The 24,506-nt window shown below is 36.0% G+C and overlaps 1 protein-coding gene and 1 long non-coding RNA gene across 2 annotated transcripts in view; one reads left to right on the forward strand and one right to left on the reverse strand.

Annotated features, from left to right (window-relative positions):
- The window catches only part of LOC116166197, a 34,790-nt gene extending 18,210 nt beyond the window's left edge, over window positions 1-16,580 (reverse strand). The window contains exons 1-2 of the long non-coding RNA XR_004144283.1: window positions 16,426-16,580; window positions 15,755-16,364 (exon numbers count right to left, since the gene is read on the reverse strand). This is a non-coding gene — a long non-coding RNA (uncharacterized LOC116166197). The remainder of the gene's footprint in view (window positions 1-15,754; window positions 16,365-16,425) is intronic.
- A 2,387-nt stretch (window positions 16,581-18,967) lies between these two features.
- Window positions 18,968-21,010, forward strand: LOC116166196. The gene is made up of 2 exons (XM_031481061.1): window positions 18,968-19,584; window positions 19,645-21,010. The coding sequence occupies exon 2, from the start codon at window positions 20,168-20,170 to the stop codon at window positions 20,993-20,995; it is 828 nt and encodes a 275-aa protein (XP_031336921.1). The 5' UTR covers window positions 18,968-19,584; window positions 19,645-20,167; the 3' UTR covers window positions 20,996-21,010.
- The last annotated feature ends 3,496 nt before the right edge of the window (window positions 21,011-24,506 follow it).

Genomic DNA, 24,506 nt, shown 5'->3' on the forward strand with positions numbered 1-24,506 from the left:
AAAAAAAATTGTTTACCCTTTTCACTTAAAATCAAATTATTCAAATAATCAATTCCTACTCTTTGCAAAAACTCACTACTCATAACATTTTTAGTCTTATCCTGCTTCCTAAAATCCTCATCCTGTTCTAAGCTACACAAATTCCCTTCATTCTCGATCTCTGACTCCAATTCTATATTTTCTACATTCTTATCCGAATAAATATTCCTCCAGTGATAAAAACTCCACGAGCATAACTGAGCGTCCTCCGTAAAGGAACGTTTTCCTCATTCTTCTCCCCACTCTTATAAACAAACGTTATCGCGAACTCCACTTTCTTTTTTAGAACTCGCAATATTTCGTCAACCCACTATTTTCGTCAAACTATAAAAACCTGTCGTATCACGTAACTTTAAAATTAAATAAATGTGTAAACAAATATAGCAAACGAGCACCTAGGTATGGCTACAGCCTGGCCTTGCATGTTTTATGCCTAAAGCTATGCTCGTTTTGAATTTCATGCAATTCGGTTCATAACTAACGGTGTCGTCCTTATTCTTATTCACGAACTCCAATCTAAGAAAAATCAAGAAATTTCATCGTGATCGGTCCATTCGAGATATCTTGCTAACGGACAGACATTTCAAAATTATGAACTCACCAGGAGCTAGTTAGTAATTTTTGTAAACTAGTAGACATATATTGAATGTATGATTTCTTTTCTATTTGGTAAAATCGGATGGGTTCTTTTGAGTTTCTGTACATGAGCTTATGTCGAATAAATTATATAATAAATATTCAGATCGTTTGACATTTAAATCGAGTGCAAGTTTCAATATCATGCAGTAAAATACATCGTAAACAAAGCACGGGCAACATTTATTTGCATTTTAAATGTGCTCCAGTTAGTTGTCTCTATTTCTAGGAACGAAACGAATTTCATCCGAAAACCATTACTTTCATACAAGATAGCTTCTAATAATGACATTGGTTTATCTATATTCAGCACTCTCATAAGTATCAGTTTTACTCTAAATGCGGACATGACCCAATATATGTATTTATGTCATATTTTTCCATACTTACATCCTTTAGCCTAAATACTGTTTTGTCAAACCCATAAATGCGACACAATAAGCCTACGGAAAAGGAAGAAATGTGATTTGAATAAGATGGTGATAAAATACCACTGCTGTGATACACGCTCTCGTTGTAGAAATCCAAATATCTTATATGCGAAATATTTATACTTCATGCGTCATTGGTTATATCGAATGTCAACTGTGCTATTGGATGAAACTAAAATTTAAAACGTTAACTGTTAAAATCAGTCCATTGATATTCCGCTTCGGATTTTCTGTAAAACGTGTGTTGTCTACAGTCAGTCACTGTTACCAAATATTTTTACATTTGACAGCACAAATGTAATTTATTTAAAGTATTTCAGTGTAGGTTAAAAGACAGTATATAGAATACATTGGCAGTCGAGTCACTAAAATATTTCAACGAGCATACAAGGCTCGTACGGCGCTGGCGTGCAAATGTAAAGCCGTATACTGCATTTTAAACAAAAATTTTCTGCATCTATACATTTCCAAGCTTAAAACCTGAAATGCTACCCCAAAATACACAGGATGCATTTAATTACAGAAGCACTTTCCCGGGACAGCGTTGCCCTGGATTACCGGCCACTTGCGCGCATACTTGTCAAGTTTGCTAAATGTCAACTTTTATTCTAAATTAAAACGAATAAGCTACCGCCACTAAACCGAAAAACGTAAAGAATGTCGCAACTTAAAAACGTACTTCACTGAAACGCTTCTAAATTAACTGACTGGAACGTGCAAAATATTAATGTGGCTTAAAACCACCATTATTTTTTCTGAAGAAGACGACGAATGAGTCATTTTGATATTTGCCATAAGCCCTTTGTGCTAGGGTTATCTGCATTAGTGGTTGACCAAAGCTGAAACGCTGAGCGTTCAATAGCGTGAATGGTACATACTTCCAGGTTAAGTTACGATTGACATAATCACACATAGCAATCAGACCAGTGCTCAATGTAGGGGCCTACTCAAATCAGCTATTTTGTCAACAATTATTAAACTTACGTCGAAGCAGGCCGAAAAAGATCTTTTTCTATTTCGGTGTTAACAATGAGATTTTTGTACAACTGTTTTCGACAAAAACAGTATTACAAAGACTTCCATTGTAACATTGTTTCTGGTAACTTTTCATCTCTAAGTTGGCAGTTCGTCAACCTCAAACTATCACATGTCAAATCAAATTGCGTAAAATTTATGTGTATTCATTGATTTTTGGTACACCAAGAACTTAATACATTCCAAATCCACAGTTGTCTTGCAATAGATGTAATTAATATTCAAGAAAAAATTGCGCGTTAAGCAAAAATGCATTCAACGGTACACACCACATTTTTAGTTAATTTTACCCAATTTGCATAACTTAATTTAAAAAGTTGTATACAAAATTTGGCGAATTTTCTAGGGGGCTAATATTCCGAAGCGAGCGATTCAGGAGCAAATCCTCCTACAACCGATGTTAGTGAAAGACAGAGACCTAGCTTAATTGGATTCGATTGCTGGCAAGGAATATTCCCTTTGCTTTAGAATCGACTTTTTCTAAATAATAATTATTTTTTCGAGTGCTCTGGGGAACGGGGAAAGTAGAGGGTGTTATTTCATTCACCTGTGAGATCTATATGCCTTGCGTATTTATTTTTTCGGAAAACATTCGCATTATGTAAGCCATAATGACACAGTTTTTGCACGAGTAAAACGTCCTACATCAAACAACCCCTTTCTGTAAAATAAATGTTTCTAACAAGAAAAACACATGTGCAATACAAATTTTACGTGAATAAAATTAATTTTTTTCAACAATAGAAAACATGTTTCACATACGAAAACACAGCTTTTGCACAAACAAGACAAATGTTTAGCAAATAATTTTGACTGATGTAAAGTAAATGTAAAATATAAATTTAAGAGAAAAAGTAATTGTTTGAAATAAGAGCACATATTTGTATCAGATATGTGAATGCGAGATTGACGTTTTAGTATATAAGTTTAGTCGTCAGCTTTCCGCCCGTCTGTCCGTTCCGAGCTATAGCGCAGTCCCTAGACCGCGTATCGATTTCGCGTTTTCGTCTTATGAAAGCGTATAGGTTCCAAAAATTAACTTTGGCATCTTTATTGCCCAAAATCGGTCTAAATCTTTATTTATGCGCCAATTTGTATTGTTGGCGGCCAAAATATGTTTACTCAAGAGATGTCAAAAATGGTATTTATGTATCCATTTCCTTGAGAACAAAACTGATCACAAGAAGTGATCTATTTGATCTATGTATGTATCGTTATTTATGCACCAATTTTGTTGAGGACATGACTAAACTCGATTGCTCGATGACCCAGAAGTGATCTATATGAAAAATATTTTTAACCAAAAGATGTCAAAATCGTTATTTATGCACCAATTTTCTTGGAAAAAAGACCAACCTCAATTGGTCGACTAGAAAGCCTAGAAAAATTTTGTTAACACCATTCCATTGCTTGTAGTCGCTAACACAAAACTACCATATATTTTTAATTTAGATGTAGCATATGACAGGGCTCGGAATAGAACAACTTTTTCCCATTTAACAAAAGTCTTGTTGTTTGGAAATAACAAATAATAGTGAGAGAGGCACTTAGTCCAGAGTTGAAAGCACTATAGTATCCTTGGTCCTGTTTCGCTGTGTTAAAATTCACCACTTATTTAACAAACAAAAAGTGGAAGAGCGAAGGCAGTTTCTGTTGATACTACATTCGAACTTCGCCCAATTAGCTTTTTGTACTTTATATATATATGCATGTATTCAGTTGTAATGTAGCTAATAAAAGACATAATTATTATTATTAGGGTCGGCGTTTCTTGTCAAAACTCAGGTCTAGGCCAGGTTAACTAATCGCACGGATTAAAATCAAGTAACGATTAGTGTTTTTCTGTATGTCGTTCGTCTGGTCAAGTTTTGTCGAGTTCTAAATTTTATAATTTTATAAATAATAGTAATTAAATTAAAATATATAAAACAAAAAAATCACACATTAACGAAATATAGGAATTAGTCCGGGAAATAGAGACTGAAAATTGACCATTTCCTGCAAAACGAGAAGTAGTTCCATTTTTTTTGCATGTCATGAAGGAATATCTGGTGTTTAAGAATCCAAGTTTTCGACCTCCCACCCCTTGTGCTTCCCCCGTAACACCCCAAAAAATTGTAGACCATCAAATTTTACACAAATTTGTTATATACTTCTTCTTCGTACATTTTTTACTTCAAAAGGTAGAGAGCTTCAAAATAGCCTTTATTTGGGAAATTCCGAAATTTCTATGTATGTACATATTTTAAAGAAATGGTATGCTATCTCTATAATCATAAGTTCATATCGATTATAAAGCTATGGTGCTATTAATTTCCGTACCCTGCACTATTATCAAAGGGGATGATAGCACTTTCACTCCTTGGTCGTAGTAGGTATTTGAATCATTGTGTGATTATGGCGTTTTCGAATACAATTATCAGATAAGAAAAGTAGTCTTACTTTATTTTAACCCCTTCCATCTCCTACAAAAAGGGATGATTACTTCAACCCCCTATAGTAGTGATTGTTCAACTAAGTATCTAAGATTATACCGCTTTCGAACACAATTTACAAATCATTATTTTATATGAACATGAATAGTAAACATTTTTTATTGGCTACAAAACTCTCTCTGATGACTAACTTATGAATCGCCCCAAGGGGGTTGAAATATTCATTCCTTCCGGGGGAGGCGGGGAGTAAAGCTGAACTGAAGTGAGATAATTTTTCTTAATTTCAAACGTATTAAAAAGCGTGATTTAAATATGCCCACTAGCAAGGGTTGAAAGTTGAATTATTATGGATCGCCTTTGTTAGGGTGCAGGGTAGGGGGATTTATACCACGATAAGTTCAAGATATTCTCTCATAAAACTCTTAATTATAGAGATAAACCATAAAATTTGGTTAAAACATCTACATAGAAATTTCAGAACATTTCACAAAAAAGTAGTGTATATCAGTTGTGTAGAATTTTATGGTCTACAATTTCTGATAACAATATTTTTTTCTAAAGTGAACCACTAAAAAGCTATGATTGAAAAACTAAGAAACCAACCAAATTTCAGGGGGTTTGGGGTTGGTATGGGGGAAGGACAAGGAGTGGGAGGTCGAAAACTTAAATTCTTAACCATCAGATGACTCAAATATAATTTGTTTTAGTTACTTCGGCAGTGAATTCACCTACCTATACTAAGTCATACAATGTTTTTTGATAGTAAAGGTAGCACTATGACCGAAAAACCTCCCCAAAATAAAATGAAGGGGAAATGAATATGGACTGTCTAATAACCATTGTGAGCATTTTGACACAGGGGTTTTTAAATTTTTTCTATCACATTTTCTGTAAATATTATTCCATGGGCAGAAGCGATCTCCAAAAATGTGTTGTATTTGAGAAACACGTTGTTATTAAATTAAATATTGTAGGGGTAATCAGTCACTGTATTAACTGACATCCACTTTTTTTATGAACGTTAAATTAAGATGTATTAAAAATCTATACAGAAACGAAATGGCTTGATTGTCATCTCCGGTTAATGACTCTATTAAAGATTGTTTAATCGTCCTCAAATTAACGCGTTGCCACTCTCCTCAGCGCATAAGAACGTGCGGGGCTGACGTGCCAAGAAATAAAAGAGAAATGCTGTTCAAGCAATTGACTCTTTTAGTTAAAACGGTATCTTTTCATCTTTACTCTTTTGTATCTTGTTATTACGTTATAACAAGATAAACCTTTCTCAAACGTCTCGGTTGTCAAGCCTTATCGTAAAAGCAAGGCATTTTACAAATAAACCAACTCTTGCTTCAAGCAGGAGCAGAATTTACAAACAAAAGGAATTATTTGCCAAGTTACGGCTTGAAGTTGGTTTTCATTTAAGAACACGTGAAATTTTACGTTGTTAATTTATCATTTAGTCTAATTAAAACTAAGTTCCAGCACATACGTTTAAAAAGTCGGTTTCTTGTTATGTGGTATAACGACGTCAATAATGAAAACTAGTTGAAAATCTACTAGGTCGAAAAGAGAGTTTTTTGATGCTTTTATAGTGTTAGTTAAGGCGAACGATCCTACCCTTGTTTACAAAACGTAAGGCGGCAGCAGCATAGGAATAGGGCTATTAGCCCGATAACACATTAGCATTAACTATTAACCGTGCCGGAAGATACCCAAGAAAAGGATTAACAAAATGCGCAGTATATTCCTGATCACGGATGTACTCCCATTTGCTCTTTCCGCTTACTGTCAGAAACAACACGATTTTATATGCCAGTACGTCAATGTTTTGTTAGTCAATTAATGCACTTATTAAATAAACACGATAAAATGTAGGTATCTTGTACGTCAAAATGATTACATGCTCACAGTTTACGAGAAACAAGGGAAGTTTTGTGTAGGGCTCATCAATAATAAATAACTGGCGTAATTAATGTAATGCAAATTGTAAGTATATGAGATCGAGAATTTATGTAGTTTTATTATTTAAACAATAAAAATGTACATACAAAAATGTAATGTTTGCGGAACGGGAGTAAAAATGTGCGTGTTGAAGTTTATTGCTGTTAGCCGAAAGTAACATGATATGAAATTTTAACCTAGATAAGAATTAATAAAGGGATCCCCGTTTTAATGCTTGTTTTAATTAAGCATAAAGAATGAAATGTGTACGGGATTAAAATAAAAACAACATGGTTGACCCATTCATAATGAGCACATCATAATCTTAACGTAACCGGTATCACCCTTTAACTTTTCTCGTTACTAAAGTAGGCTCTTAAAAAATAATAAAAACATAATGTTAAACCTTGTTATTGCTAAAGTAATTATATAGCTACTTTTGCCTTTTCAAAAGTCCGTATATTTCGTAATTATCAAAATTATAGTCATTATCCTTGGGTAATTTTGCAGAACACATTATACTAAAGAATGTATCGCTTAAGTACTCACGGGACATCTTAGCTGCGAGATGGCTGGTGCAGCTTGTAACTAACCCTCTACCGTAAATGTCCAGTAATTTCGTAGAAATGAATAAATATAGATTGAATTCGAGGAGGGTGAAATCCTACTACACCAAAAGCTAACCTCATTAAATTTTGAAATACGAGTCAAGATCTCTCCCCCATTTGTGATACCAATTTCGTTTTTCATAAATAAATAAAAATTTTTGTAATTATATTCTCATCCAACTCACTAACATCTTCCATTTTCTTATCCTGGTAAAATAAACAAAGCAGTTGAAAGCTGTTTGATTTTAGATACAAAGGTTTGTTTGGTATCCTGGTTGTTGATTTTCCCTTAACATGAGTTGTATTTGCATGTACAGATCTTATACGCAATTTTGTTTCCACAACATAGAGTACGTTCTGTAATAGGCTGTTGGGTATTTTCTATTTAATCTGCATATTTACACGAGCATTACGAGTGGCTGTTTGTTTATGCATTACGCATTTTTTTGTGTAATGACAGCGGATATGCAAAGTTAACAGTCCATGTGAATGTTATTCTCTAAACGGGCGCTTACATGAAAAGAAATCCTTTCCAAATACGAGAAAACCTGCCTTAGACGATTTTAGATTAAAGTCTGGGACACGTATTTCATTAATATAACAAATCTGGATCTGGGGAAATTTACTTGCGTGAAAAACAGCCACCTATTGATTTCGCACGGGTCATTAAAAGGGCATTAGGTAGCAGATTAGGGTAAATTAGTAAATCCTAAATTCTCATTGTTGAGTAAGGTATGAATGTACGAATATGAAATTACGCTAAATTGCGGTAAACCTTTTTAAGTAAACCTAGGGAAAGCTATAAGAAAATGCGCCCCATGGGAAGCGCGAATAACTCCGATCTCACTGTTTTGGAAATAAAACTTTACATTCTTACTTAAATTACCAAATTAGTCACCCTGGATGGTAATCTCCAAATCCAAGTCCAATTTAATGTACCTTAAATGTTGGGCTTTGCTTTTTACGTTTTCAGAGACAACTTTCGGCACTTATCTGGCCGCGAAAATCGTCCACCCATAGTTTCTTTGTAATAGATGAGCGCATCAGCGAATGGGTCTCATCCAGACGTTCCCTCTTCCCTTAGTGAGTACTCTGTTCCGACACTCCTTTCTCCAAAATACATTATATCTCCATTACTAGGATCCGATCGGGTCGAGAATGCGGTACCGTTGGATGCGTCCTGATTTCCGACGTCGTTCTCGAGATATTCGCAATTGATGTTTTGGCTTCACCAACACCAACGTTTGGTCGTCAACTACCATTATCCTTTTGGGAGACAACCCGTTAGAGATACTCACTTATAAAGTTTTAACCCCTTTCGAAAAATAGTGATTTTCGGTATTCCCGGGAACGTTGATGTTCTCAGACTTTGTTAATAATGGTACCCAAAAGATCGGCGCTTAATCTTTGATAATAAAATCGGAACGGTTGATCCTGGCCAGCAGTTTTAGAATTCCTCAACTCTATAAGGGAAAGTTCAGTTATTTAGGGTTGCGCGTTTTTTTAAGTATTGGGTACTATAGGGTGTGCATAGTGGTTACGATAAAGGACTGGTTATTCCAAAATTGGTTTCTTGATAAAATTGGCTGGTTACCGAATACGCCACTGGCCGATTAATTGCCAGGGAAAGTTATTGGCGACTGTCTGGTGGCGATAACAAGAGATTTATAGCTTTTACGTCTCCTTTTCTGATGATGCAAGTTTGGCCATACTCAAGTTCTGAGAACAGATGAGTTTGCAGCTCTTAAAAACCGAGATGGTCGCTGTAACATATTAGCGCCATTTTTTAGGATGTTTTTTGTAAAATGAAATAGTGGGGACGCGTCCAGAAGAGACAGCGAGGGCATTTCGTTTTTGAGGACAAGAGTGTAAAGTACGTGACCCGAAATAATTTTTCCGAATTAAGTGTTAGTAGTGCGATTTCAGTGATACGTCACGGGGGCACGTAGTTCATAAACGCGATAAATCTCCGCGGTTGTCCCAATTAGTTCTCGCTCCAAGCAGGCAAATGAAATTTTGAGATAGTCATCAAGAAAGCCAGGGGGTCACTCCGTAGGCATAGCGAGAACTACAAGAGTATGTTGTTAATTCGTCTCGTGGAGAAGTCACGTGCGTTACTGCTTTCATTTTAAAATGGGCATCTATCGCTCTAGTTTTTTCGGTTTTTGGTTAGTTATGGTAGAGATTTGCACCAATGAAGGAATTCTTTCTGTGCCACTTACAAAAAAAGTAAACCAAAAGATCTATTTCTTTACACTTCACAATTTCAAACTGTGCTTATAAATCTTATACGCTTGTTACATTTTGCTCTTTGATTAGTCAAAATTCAAACATGAAGCTTGTCCCGTTTTAGGGACCATTTTAGACCAGAGAGAACCAAAATATTGACCGAAAGTCCAATTTGGTTGAGAAAGCGGTTAAATGCTATGATAGATGATAAATTGGTTCTTTTGAACTACTTTTTTTCCTAAAAAACAAATTAAACGCACATCGCGCAAGTTACATTCTAGTTTGTGATCCTATTTTGAAATTTAAGAGGAAGCTGCTCCCGAGACAATTTGCGCTCGAATAATTCGCTCACGCCCGGACCGCTCCTAGGACAATGCGCTTCCGAAAAATCGTTTGTAATTTTTTGACCTCTCTTAACTTTGTGTAGAAACGTCCGATCGCTTTGAAAATTAATACACATGTTCTTAAGGATATAAGAAAGCCCGGTGTTACTTACTTACAGGTGTTTTTGTTACTTGAACGGTCATATATGTTCCGGTGTTTTCCAAAAATAGGGCCATGAATGCTACAGATGAGACTCAAATTGTACTTATACGTTCGTTTTTGTAAATTAATAAAATCAGCCGCTAAGAAGACGAGGTACAATTTTTACACAGTTTACGATAAAGTGTGATTAGATTCACTCCGTAAATAATTCTCGATAATTAAAGTAAAGGATAATGAAGTTCCTACGTAAAAGACACTAACAATTTTTATTTAGCAGAAAGTGGTAGTGCGCAATTAAACCGTTAAATTTACATAATGGAATCTCACTGGATTACAATTTCTAGGTGTATTGTTTCTTGGTGTTTGTGTAATGTGCCACCGGAGACATGAGACAACACAAGAGGCAAATGCAACTCACAATATCATGTCAAGCTCTAAACTTGGTATAGTGCTCCATAATGTAAGCAATGAAAGGTAATTTATTTTATTAGGATTATTTTACTTCACAAGCTTTCACACTAAAGGTTAATGAGAATCTGCAACCTTTGCGTTGCAAACGGCATTGACTAATTAACTAAATCTAAATTTAATTGATAAACTTAATTGAATATTACATGTTGAACTTCATTTAATATTCGTACACTGTGCGAAATATTGTACTGCCAATAAAGAGAAGTTGCTTTGACACCGACTGTATCTCTAATCCTTTTTTTATTATAGGTACGTGTAATTATCACCAAATTGCGTCCGCATTCTAGTATAAACATTTATATGGTGCATATATTATATAACAGTGTTTCAATAGCAAAACGCCATTTAGCGCTGTGGGAACTTATCGATCCTATACATCACGTTGTGTACTTAAAGCATGTAATTAAAACCATGCAACAAATATTGCATAACCAACAGCCCAATTAACGATTTGTAACAATCAAATATGGATGTATAGGTGAGAATCATAGGATAGTTAGATAAAGGGACAGTTAATTGTTTCATGGTGCCATTCCGTGGTAATGAAGCTTTGATAATTGTCGCCTTTATTTTGTTACACTATTGAGTAAATTAAATGGTACACCACGAAATTAACAACGATTTACAAGCTCAAATCCATCTTTGAATAAAATAAAGAAATTTCCTACGTAATTTGTTTAAAATTTTCTGAGGTTCTATTCATCGTTAGAATTTGAAAACGAAACCAGCCTATCCATCATTCAACAAATTAGAGACAAGCAGAAATTCGGCAAGGTACTTTGTTATAAGGGTCTAAACACCCTCTGATACACCAGTGTCGAGGCGTTAAGCCCGTCACCCTAAAACCACTCCCTTAGTGGGATAAAATCTATCTTTTTTTAAATTTTTCTTAATAACTCTAAAACTAAGAATTTTAAGAAAAAATGTCAAGGGAGAACAAATATAGAGAAGAAAATTTCCTACCATGTATGTATACGTCAAATTTGTTAGATGTTCAGTGGCTCAAATTTCAGCAACTCATTCAACTACTTAATCGAAATACTATAATCTATGGTATTTCCTAATATATTAATATAAAAAGCTGGAAACGGTTCACTTAGGATGCCTACATTAACATGATGAATTAATACTGCCTGCAAGGGGGTCTTCGAGGTGACCATCCATAACTCTAAGCAACCACCCCCACCCCAATCGTAGGCGTCTCGACTTTTCCGGCACATCATTCTCCGTTTAGTTCATACTTGCAGTGAGTTTTTTTTTTTTGGATACACGGGAGGAGGGAAATCCTTTATGGACACCTGAGTGGTAGTATGGGAGTCTCCAAGGCATACCCACTAAAAACCCTCCTCTCTTTTCGCCGTTCAATTTGTACCGGTACCGCCAAGGCATTTCTTCAGTACATGGGTTGTTCTGGTTATGCTCCATCTGTTTTCTCCTGTTTGAAATCTTTTTCTTTTGTTTTTAATATTTGTGTTATCATGTTATTAATTGACTTCCATTTGTTCTCTTCTTCCAGCATTATCCCTATGATGTTTTCTATACCTATTTCTGCATGTATAATACCTTTGGTTTTCTTGCGCTCCTCTGTAAATCTTGTACACCGTAATATTGTGTGTTCCACCGTGTCTGTCATTTCGCAATACATACATTTTTCATTAGATCTTATTTTAAACCTATGTAGATATGTGCCGAATTGTCCATGCCCTGTCAGGAATTGTGTGAGATAATAAATTACTTCTCCATGCGGTCTGTTCATCCATACTTCTAGGTCTTTTATCAGCATTTTTGTTAATTCCGCTTTACCTGTTACTTGCTCCCATTCCCTTTTCCACGCTTTTATTGTGTTTGTCTTGTGTATTTTCTTTTCTTCTTCATTCATGCCGTAGGTTTCTGCTCTTTCTATTATCGGCAGGTTTATCGGTGCCACTCCAGCGATTACAAGCGCCGCCTCGGTTGATACCGTTTTGTACGCGCAGCATATGCGGAGGGCTGCTCAGGAGCATATTCTTATATTTTAGCAGACCTGCCGTTTCTTTCCAGACTGGGGCCGTATATAGAAGCACTGAAAGGATTACACAGCACATAACCCGTCTTTTGCTAGCCGACGGTCCATTTACATTTGGCATTAAGATGCTAAGCGCCTTTATTGTCTTTTCAGCCTTTATAATTGTAGACTTTATGTGTTCACTCATGGACATATTTCTACCTATAACCACTCCCAGGTATTTTGCTTGTTCTTTAGCTTTGATTTGGTGCCCCTCTACATGTATCTCCATTTCTTTCACCTTGTTACCCCCATACAGAATAACCATTTCAGTTTTATGTGGAGCAATTTCTAATTTTTTCAATTTTAGCACCCATATCAGGTGGTCGAGTGTTTGTTGCGCTCCTTTCTGCACTACCGCCTTTATTCTGCCTCGTACCATGATTGCGGTATCGTCTGCAAACCCCAGTATATCTACTTCTGAATCGATTTGTATCTCGAGGACTTCGTTGTAAAAGATGTTCCACTTGCAGTGAGTGTTGCTGTGAAAAGTCAGTATTTTCCAAACTCTCCTTACTTTTTATCGCATTTTTGCAAAGACTGTATTTAATACCTTAAAACAAAGTACCTTGCCAAATTTCAGCGTGTCTCTAATTTGTTGAAAGTCATCCTGTATGATCCCTGTGCTAATAGGCGTGTAGGAAATGAAGAGCTTTTTCCAATGATGTGTCACTCGACCCAACGTTCAATTTCAAAACATTGAAGGGGTGGCAACTCCGCCTAGGGGATGTAAATTTTTAAGTAAAGGATGTCCCCCTTCGAACCAAACTCGGCTTTTTTTCCAAAAACTATTTCCTTACGAGTTATTCAGTCTGTGCCACTACTGTAAACCATACTTGTGCAGTGTATAATTTCACTATCAGAGCACGTGGATGACAATGAATAAGGTGCGGGTGTATTATAATTGTAAATTTTTCAAAATAATTTCCATTAAATTATGTAATCACGGTATTCAAGTATACTAATGAGCTTATAATTTTGTTAATTTAAACAATTTGTCAAAGTATAACGAGTATATTTACATTAAAAACGTAAATCCCTAGTTTTAAAACAAGTTATTCGCAATATGCATATTTGCATGTACCCCTTGAACACAAAAACGATTTGAGGCACTTTTATTACGACCCCTTGTCACGGAATATATTCGATAGTTATGTGGATATATTTTATTCATTCATCATTGTGTGCTATACGTTAGAAAATTAACCCGAGGTACTTGCTTTCATTTTCGAGGGTGTATCTATGTCGCCCCAAACACATTACGTCCATTAGCACAGAAAAGTCATTACTTATGATTAGGAAAAAATCTAGAGCGTCATTTCATTTTTGTCATAAACCACGTTGAATTATTGTATAAAATACTTAGCCTCCATCTATGCACGCATGCATACTCTGATCTCTTTGTGAAATCATAACAAAAATAGGACATTTTTGAATCTCTGAAAACACACAACGTGTCTTAGCGAGCAGAAGAAATTATGCTGCTAAGGTAGCCTTAAAGTTTGCTTTGTTTTACGATTTTATAAAGTAGTACACTTTTTTTTTGATAACACATTGCGTTTATGTTTATCCAAATATATGATCAATACTTCCGTAATAAAAATTAGCATATCTCCAGAAACACGCAATGTGATTTTTCAAACGTGGGGTATCAGGTGAATAAAAAAATTATCTACGCGTAGCTGTAATACCTACGGCAATGGAAGTGATGCTTAAAATTTAATTCCTATGAAGTGCTTTAGTCCGTAACACTTCAAATTATTTAATCGTTTAAGCTAAAATTTCAAAGTTAGTATATCGTGTTAAGAATTTCGACAATTTTTACTCAACAAAGGATTATTGCGTTGGATCCGTTTAATAAACGCTAATGAAATCTGATTATACGTTTCAAGCATTTACTGCCACAAAGCAGCGTCAATCTTTTTATTTAGGAGATTGTGCCGAGGTATGAACTAATACAGTAATTTTTAGTAACTCTAATATCGTGTAATTAGTATTTTAAATGTTTCAGGAAAGGAAGAATGTATCTTTAATAATTATAACTGCCATTGTTTTTGGATCTAATTTTGTCATTGACTTCACTGAATAATTTTATAATTGACTAATTAAGGTTCCTACTCTGTATACTGGAATAGCAATGAAAATGTTAACGGCTCTTACTAATTTATCCTGACATGAAGTGCAAATTGGGTTCTGAAGTACTAATTATATTTGTTCAAGTTACACAACTATAACTTCTTATTTTATTTTCCGTTTACACAAACTTCTTTAAAATAACATTTTAGAATATGTACACTCGATAAAACCATTGAATAAAAAATTAGTGTTTTTATTCAATGATAAAACGCATGAGAAGATACTAATTCAAGTATGATAAAGATAAACGGTCGTTAATCAGTGCAATTGTAAAGGGTGTAATTGAAAATTTAAGATTTCATAAATTTCGAAAGGTTCCCATTTTTGCCTCGTATAATCGATACGTTGCGCACTCAAACCATACTCGCGATATATATGGCGTGTCTCAATAAGGATGACTTATTTTAGACAACTTGTAGCGGCCATTTTGGAAATAGTGTCAGTGTCAAAATAGTACAAGATTTACCAGCGTGAACAAAAATTTTTCATACCGAGAATCGATACCCGAGTCGCCTGGATGCAAGGCGTATACCCTTGCCACTATTTCATTATAGCATACAATTACATCGTTACTGAACTGAGTTCGCATTTAAAAAAAAATTAGGGGAAGAGGCACCTAAGGCACAACGTCACTGCAGTACTCTTTGTATCGCCTAATCAAGATTCTTCAGTTTCATGTTAACTGAGTTTTTGTGGTTCAAATTGGATGTAATTGATGAGAGAGACATGTGCGACACAGCACATGAAACAATGTAGTAATGCTTAGACTGGAGGAGAAAACAATTAGTCAATGAGAGTATATTGTTACCAACCGTCTTTCGTGCCGTACCTAATCTAAGCATCCCGGGTTTCCATAAATCGGCAGGCTGCCCTCTGTTAGCAAAAGTCAACAAATGCTATAGTAATGGACCCACCCGCAAATTCTGTGAATCATAAAGGACACGCACAAATTTTTTAGTTCAATTAATCCGTGATAAATGAAGAGAAATTTTAGCGTCATTGATCAAGTAAGTGACAGAAAAAGCTTGAATGGTGTGTCGATTTCTCGATTAAAATTTAACGGTTTGCGTAAGTCGTACTTAGTAACTGTGAGATATCCTCACATTTTGCGGTACTTCTATGAACGATCTAGTACATTTTACGAAAAAAAAACTATTTGATGTACGTAGCCACACCTTTAGCATTTAACAACATTTCACTGTTCATTGAGCCATTGAAGAAGTTCTTATTATTTATTGGTTAATCTACGTCACTACTTACACACTGGAGGGCGATGATTGCGAATTGTGGGATGCGACATACAGAATTTCGTTTTCTTGAGATACAGTATTGCAAATTACCATGGACGATTAATACAGGACGCCAATTTTCCGTGAGGGAAGGATATGCCCACCTTATTCTAATGAATTAGGACATACGCGGTTGAAACCCTCGCTCTATGTCGGTTTAGTGTGGGAAGTGGTTTCTTATGTTATTTCTGACATAATAGAAAGGAATGTGTACAAGTTTAAATTATATGTAAAGCATTTTAAATACAGAGCTCTAACAACAAGCACGCATCAATCGGTAACAGTAACTTATAAGAAAACCCGAAATTATTTAACCAGCTTGTTGCTTTCGGTGTAACAGGTGTGCCTTCTTTGAGATTACCATGAATATTGATAATTCGAATAATAATAATTTAGAATGCTACAGGTCAGTAGGTGCGGTTCTAACAAGGACAAAGGGTAGGTAGGAAATCCTTAGGGAAAAGTTCATCACGCACTGACGGACTGTTCTCCCAAATGAAGCACGCACAGCATGTTAACAACGCGTCATTGTATAACTATGTTTCATTTCCGGTTAGTGCACAAAATACTATATATGCCTCCTGCAAGAGAAGTGAATTGTACAAGTTTCTTGTCCTAATAAAGTTCAAGTTGGTCACTCACCACATTAACCCATGCCATTCCAACCCTTCCTGCGACCCGTGGCAACATAACTACACTTTGGACGTTTTTTTATAGGCATTTACTCATATTCATTGCAAAACTAATCATTAAAAAAGCTATAGACAAACTGAAGTTTCGTAAAACAAACCGCAATGGTCAATAATTTCGATTTTATTGGAAGCATAAAAAGATCGTAAGAATTTTTCTGCCGTCTAACGTTAACATTTATAACTCATGTACTACGTAAACAGAGAAAATGTATACTTGTTGGAAACTCATGGCGGAATTTTGTACTAATTCAAGTTTAAACATTTTTATTTGCGTTTGAACACGCATTTGTGTGCTAGACAAAAATTTTATTTGATGTCACATAACTCAAACATACTGTATGTATGTAGCTTTCCATTTGAGGGAACAATGTTTTCAGTTTGTTGTTTATTAAACCGTGATTTTTTTAAATCTCTCTGTAAGCTCTATTACAATTTGGAAGCTTTATTTAGCTGTATCGAGCTACTTTGTATTTTACCTACCGATTTCGTTTTTTTTTTGTAGCGATACCATACTAGTTGAATAATCAATAACCACAATAACTGCTGTATGCCTTTAAGTTAAAGCGTATAGTGCAGTACACCTACAAAGGACTAGGTATGCTGTCACATTGTAATAGGCAAAGAAAACGTATTCAACTGCAGAACAAATTAATCTAAAGCTGTAGAGCGGCACCTTTTGTATCTGAAATAAATCCTGTACGTGCTCAAGTATAGTAAACTAAAGCGATTACAGTTGAGTATCTTAGAGTAACTATACATGTGATTGATTTCCATTCAGTGATATGAAAGATAAAACAGTAACAGTTTAGACAGCGGATGTACAAATAAAAGGCAAAATGAAGACGTAGGTTTCGTAAATGTGTGGATTATGCGTTTCTTTGATAATATAAATCACCTAAGAACTCTTTGCTGTCAGTTTGATATTTTTGTGAAAAGGGCCCTTCTCAGTATCTTAAAAAGGGTAGAAATAATAAATTTGCTTCGTATATCTACATAAGTCAAGCTAGAAACGTTTGCACCGAACAACAATTGAGCATTAATGAAAATGAACTGAGCATTTATCAATTTTCATATTATCTATGCGACAATATTGACAAATTAGTTAAAGAATCAATTAAAGAAACCAAAGAGTTGTTTAATAAAGTACAGTAAGGTGTTTTAAATTTGAAAGAAAATGCAAAGTTCATATTCTACTAAGTGAGCTGCATAACTAAGGAATAGTCTCACTCACCTAATATTCCTCAAATGGTATCAGCCAAGGAGTTCTCTGTGGTCCTTCCGATTTACACAGCCAGCAATAAAAATTATTCCGTTTCCTGTCTTAATCCTGGATAAAGGGTGAAAGGGATATACATGCGTATTCTCAGTTTGTCCAGGATACAAAAATAGGAAAAAAAAATGTTTAACATTGGAAATGTTTATTTTCGTCCAAATTTATGAGTTTCCTTCAAGGCCAAAACACAACGGTGTCGCATCAAGTGACAAAATGTACGCGGATACGGTACTTACTTAATAGTGCTCAGTTGCCTTGTTAATTCTAATCTAAAATTCTCTCTTCACGTCTCCTTTAATAGTGTTCAATAAGCGAAAAACTGTTTGGCAATTTCAGTGACGATGACCACATATTTCTAGAAAATGTTGTGGCTAATTCCCTGGCCCGCACTGTATTTTTCTGATATTTTATGTTCCATTTTTTTCTTTATTGAGTCGCTTTTTCTAATTGACCGACTTTGTGGGTCAATGGTAGAGCGTTGAGCTATAAATCCGTAGGTCGGGTGTTCGAGCATTCTGCCGGCTACTCCGAATTAGGTTTTCCTACAGTTTTCCAAAGGTAAAAATCGGAGTAGTATAGAACAACTTAAGACTTTCTGCGGAGGCACCCCTAAAAAGCATTATGCGGGTCACTCTGTAATTGAGCGCAAGCCTGTTGCGAGCCCAGAACAAGAGAGCGATAATAAATAAATAAAAATAAATAAATAATTGTCTGTGTAGGTAGTGATTCAATTTTATAAATGAATCTGTCAGGTATCCTATTTTTATAATACCAAAAATAGTAAAATGATGCGCCAGAGGGAATTGCTTTTGGGAACGACTGAAAAATAAAAGTATATTAGTAGTATAGTAAGGCCGATCCTGGACCACTTTACATTGAAAAGTGCCATATGATTGAAGTGTTAGCGTTTCAAGGTCAAAGTGGTGTTGAAGGTCAAAGTGGTATTGCGTAAGTGGGGGTGGGTGGGTTTCAAGGTCGAGTGTTGATAAGAAATGGGGTGTATTGTTTGTGTTTTTCGGAGGGGGGGTGATGGGTGAAGGCCATTGGATTTCAAGGTCGAGTGTTGAGAAGAAAGGGGTGTATTGTTTGTGTTTTTCGGAGGGGGTGATGGGTGAAGGCCATTGGATTTCAAGGTCGAGTTGTGAGAACAAAGGGGTGTATTGTTTGTGTGGAGGGGGGGTGGCGGCGGCTCAAGGCCATTGGATTTCAAGATCGATCGCTGAGAACAAAGGGAGGTTGTGTATGTTGTTTGTGTGTAATCAAATTGTTTGTGTTTTTCTGGGGTGCCGCCTCAAGGTCAAACGTGTTGCAATTTAAATATAGATATTAGAAGATGTTAGCTTGAAATGTGGTTAGTGTTAAGGGGGAATATGCGGCGAACGGCTGTTGAATGCCTTCATCAAACCTTATTGGTATTGCTATCTGATGCTGAGCATGAGGCGGTCTATGGACCTGAGACTTTTAGGGAACAGTGTCAAAACATTGTCCAAACGTATGAGTTGGGGATTGAACTATGTAGACTCTTTTTAAATTACAAAATATGCGTTGATTGCCTTATAAACGGACTGAACGAGACTCAGTTGGGTGAATACATAATACGGTGATGAAGAAAGTTACATTTGACGATAGTAACAATCGCGTGTATGTACTGATCGCGTGGTCCTTTGCATATAGTGCGGCACGAAAAGGGCCTTGGGAAACTATGGCCTTGGATAGATTTCGCTTTAGTACAAAAATAGAGCAATTTTGTAAGATATTGTCTCCCGTCTTAGCAGAAAATCATCGTTTATCAGTTTATCTGACTAGATTTCAAGGTCACCAGAACTCAATGTAATGGTATATCGCACTAGATTTCAAGGTCACCAGACAGTAATGTTTATCGCATTAAATTTCAAGGTCAACAGACAGCAATATAATGGTGGTAGAAACGGTGAATGGAATCAGTCGAATAGTGTTCGCTAATCAGTTAAAATGGATCTTAATCAACTCAACAGTAGCACCTACTGCAAACCTTTCAAGAACGTCAAGGATATGAAGGTCGGTGAAAAGTATAAAGTGATTGGTATCGACCTAATCAATACCAAATATGGCGACCGAATACTGATCGATACTGAGAACTTTAAGTGCATCCTTCCTTTGCGCTTTTATGACTACTTCAAGAGCGACAACCGTCTGCAGATCTTCAAGGACACCTTGTCCAGGGAAGAAGTGTTTATAACAAGCGCCGGAACGGCGGGGGAGACTACTAATTTAAAATTTATGTAAAAAAGTTGTAAATGAGATAGAGAGAAATAATAAAATGTTGTTGATGAGAGAGAGAAATTGTGTCTCTTATTTAAATGCATATCCACCCTTAGAAACACTTTAGTTGTTCTGTGATCGTGGGGTCGAGATCATCTCAACGAAAAAAAGCTCCAAAATGGATACAATCAGTTGTACTAATAATTATTTCTCGTGCTCGTGCTGGTGCTGTAATAACAACAAAGACACTAGTGATGATTCTATCACCCAGTTTGCTGAAAATGTGCATAGTAAAGCTGCCGACGAACGTTTAATCGATTGCTCATCATATGACCTCTACGATGGTGAAAGCAATTCGAAGAAATATATTGAAATTGGCTACAGTACGCATCTTAATTTGGCCCCAGTTTTACGAATTGTGCACTCTCCATTAAATGCGATAGTGATGGTGAAAGAAGATTGGGAAATGCTTCTAAAGCACCAAACATATCTCGAGATGAAGTTCTTTAGATCTCAAGAGCTCGAAAATTGGATCGACTGGTCCAATGTTAAGGAAGAAGATATTGAGCACGACAAAAGTTCTGAATCGCTTAACGCAAATTTTACTATTCATTATAACAGGAAATTTGTGCGGGATCCCACGACGACTGAGAAAATATTAGAGAGCGTAACAATACAACGTGATAAGCTGCATTATTGCACGATGAGTAAGTACGTCGTTGAAGAATTGTTTAATCTAAAAGATATAATCAACTATCGTTTGGATTTACTGGAATCGTACGCTCTGTCCTGTTTCTATCAGGATGTTATCGAACAGGTGATTAACTACCGTCATTTTCGTAAAATGGAGTTTGGTAACGAGGACGAGGGCGACGATGACAACATCTATCGCGATATTGAAGACGTATTAAACTATAAGTTTAACGTCAATTCTCATAATACAGTTTGCATGATGGAATTATTATACTATCGACCTACTTATTTTATGTATCACATATGTCAATAAACGTACTTTATTTGAGCATTTTTGTTTTATTTGATGGAAGTGATGAAGTGTACGGATGGGAGTGGCTTGGTTAATAATCTCATAAACAAACTTCCAGTGGAACTACATATTCCTGGCTATCAGTATTGCGGACCTGGTACTAAATTAGATAAAAGGCTAAAGCGAGGCGATCCCGGCATAAATGCCCTAGACGACATTTTTTTATAATAAACAGCTTTCAAAATAAACAGGCTGTTCCCCCTGTTTGTTTACCTATTCCCTTGATTGCATCATCATGGATACTAAAGAAATGGCCTTGAAACGACGAATAGTTTAAGCGTGTAAAGTATAATCGTCTCAAAGCGGATCGTTTTATTAAAGAAGTGGAGTTTGTACGAACGTATAAATCGCTAATTCAACCGCTATCCCAGATCGTTAAGTAAATCGAACCGCCGCGCCGTTAAGAGTCTTCTTTACCTAAGCGCAACTTTTTTTTACATTATAGTGTATAGATGATTATAGCTGCAAGAGATAAGATGATATTCTTGCTTTGTTAAGTCCTGTCTTGGTCCTTAGTTAGTTCCCACCGACACTGTGCAGCGGCGCCACTTGTTACACTCAAATTGTTGATTTAACGCCCGCCAAGATACAGACTTTATTTACAAAAATTATGACTTCATTTTTTGGGGTCATGTAACTTATCTAAAAAACTGTCGGTTTACTTTTTCCATAAATCGTCTTGATCGAGAGTAAAAAAATAAAACAGATTAGCGCAATAATCGGTGCGAAACATATAATCTTTAAACAATCGGTATTCAGTTGGTATAAACTTAAAAAAAAATAGTCCGAACATTTTGTAGATAAAGGTCTAAATTTATAAAATAGTTCTTAAAAAAATTGTCTTTGAAAAACAACTATAGTTTTTATGGCGGGCGCTCTTATGGAAATTTACATTGGATGCAGTGGGTACAGAAGACTCTTAAGGTCATATCGATTTTGGCTCACTCAAAGCTTAATGCGTGCCGATACTGGCTCACTTTCAAGGCCATGCGGTGTTTGTCTGTCGAGCGGAGTTTGAGAACAAAGGGTGTATTGTTTTCGGGTGATCAAGGCGACTTAAGAATGGGTGTGGTTCAGATTAATATAAGTGTTTGTTGTAATGGGTCTTTGCTCAATAATTCTATAATAGGCGAGATGTCAAGAGCCATTGTTCATCATCATCCACAGCAGCAGCAGCAGCAACGGAAAAAAAGAATTGACGAACTGTTACTGAAAATTAGAAAATTAAAGTGGGATGTTGAAATGCTGGGTTGTCAGCGCCGTATGAAAAAACTGATTTTGTAATGATTCATACAGTGGCAGTTAAGGCAAGGATTATTTCTTTGTGTGTGAGGCAATGGCATAAATACGACGACGATGGTTATTTCTTGTGTACCAATTAAGACAATTTGTATGTAAAGTTTGCGAATTAAAAGAATGTATAAAGGGTGCTTATTCATTTTCCCCCGACATCCATCCTTTAGAACCAGCCTCTTTAAAAAAATTTGGGGATTGGTGTTTAATGAACTCTCAATTTTAAAAACGAGTACACTGTACCTACCGTGAATAGACGTTCTGCATGGTATCGCGCATTTGGTAAAAATAGAAAATTATCAGCTCGCATTATGCCGACTTGCGTATGCACTCATTTCATTGCACAGTGATATTCGCCGATTCGCGATGTGTTGTGGAAAATAATTTTGGTGTTTCTTTGTGATAATGATTAATTCGGATTAGTATTTTCACTCGAACTCAGGTAGGTACGTAAATATTACATTTCCGTGAATGTTTGTGGCAGATAAACTAAATTAATTAATATCAACAATCGCATTAAATAATCCATGTATTTTCTACAAATTAGGTACATTACATTAATGTTTTACTTATTAATTACAAATGTGAAGTTAAATTTGAAAAGAAAAATTAATTATTTTTTAAAAATTCCATGTAACTTATAATAAATTTCATCTCTCGATGCAGGTTTTCATCTTGAACTCGTGATGCATCCAACTCCCGTTCTAAACGCTCCGTCTGGAGTTGGGAATTTCTTTGTCTGGCCTGGAAAGTTGTCAGCATCTTCTCCAGACACCCCATTGATAACATCGCCAGCTCTTGGGGTGTGGATGGCTCGCGCCATCTGGGCGATTCATGAGATGGCGGCGGTGGTGGTGGCGCCTCTTCTTGGTCGATGGCTGCTGAAGACGGCGGAGAGACGTTTTCATAAAATTCTCTTAGTAATTGCATATCTTTTTCCCCCCTAGGCAACGGGGCACTGTAACAATAAGAAAAACACAGTATTAAAAATAGATTGTATGTATAATAAAAGTAACTTACTGAAAGTGATTGTTGCCGCCGTTATTTACAGGTAGCTGTAGTGGTAAATTTGGTTGTTGTTGTTGTTGTTGAGCTGGATTATTTCTGTAACGTAACATTAGAATAATTAGTATTTTTCATATAAACGGAGGAACAGTAATGAGTAAACTTACGGAAATTGATGCATGCCACCCCATCGAGGATTTGTGGATGTAAAGCTACCATTTTCTGGTGGCTGCGTTTGAGTATTTGCCTGGGAATTATAATGTGCTCCAATATTTGTACTGATGGATACTGGCTGTAAAAACATATATGCATTAGAAATTTTATTTTTCGTGAACAATAATTTGTACCTTAACTGTTGTTGTTGTTGCTGTTGTTGTTGCTGGCCATGTCTGGGATCTATCACCGGTGGTCTCATGGGAGGTGGAGGAATCGTTGTAATTGGAGGAGCGTAAACATGATTGAAATTTCCCTCATATTCTTTTAGAAAATCTTCCAGTTCATTTGTGGTGGTGGTGGTGGTAGCTATTGTTCTATAAAAAAAATAAAATAATACCTACAACATTAGTATCTATATGGATGGTGGAGAGCGAGTACTAAATTATTATACAAGTTTACAACTTACCTTTCCCGATGTCCTTCTTCATCTTCCGTGACGAGGTTGATCACATCACCATCGGATAATTTTGTAGGTTTTTCTAAGGCGGTCTTTAAGATTGAGCGTCCACCACCCCCACAGGCATTTATGTAAGGCTTCTTACTCGTTGCACTTTTTTTTAAAGTCAACTTGTTGGCGCGTTTGGTTGAAGACATGACGATAACGTGCAGATTAACACTTGTGCCGCAAAATGTCTACCCCTAGGTATATATGTGGAGGTTTTTGTTGGAGTTAGCAAAAGAGTGATTCTAAAATAACATCAAGGACGTTCTCACACACACATATCAACCATTGTCCCAAATGATACCCGTGAAACACCTGCAACATTGAAGATTCCCAGAAGACGGCAGAGACCATTCACCTCAGTTTAACAATGATAATATTCATTAATGTACTGGGAAGATGAACTTTAAATGAGCTTTAATCCGTGAGATCTCATGACTTCTGTGCATCATTGACGTAGTATCTGTATATCGCATTTCGTCAATTTTGCATAACCCCTAACAAGAAGTGTGGGGT

Source organism: Photinus pyralis, unplaced genomic scaffold (genome assembly GCF_008802855.1).
Source record: "Photinus pyralis isolate 1611_PpyrPB1 unplaced genomic scaffold, Ppyr1.3 Ppyr1.4_LG3a, whole genome shotgun sequence".
Lineage (NCBI taxonomy): Eukaryota > Metazoa > Arthropoda > Insecta > Coleoptera > Lampyridae > Photinus > Photinus pyralis.

Bases quoted from the DNA above. Each gene is read 5' to 3' on its own strand.
- LOC116166196 (XM_031481061.1), top strand. From the start codon at position 20,168: ATGGATACAATCAGTTGTACTAATAATTATTTCTCGTGCTCGTGCTGG.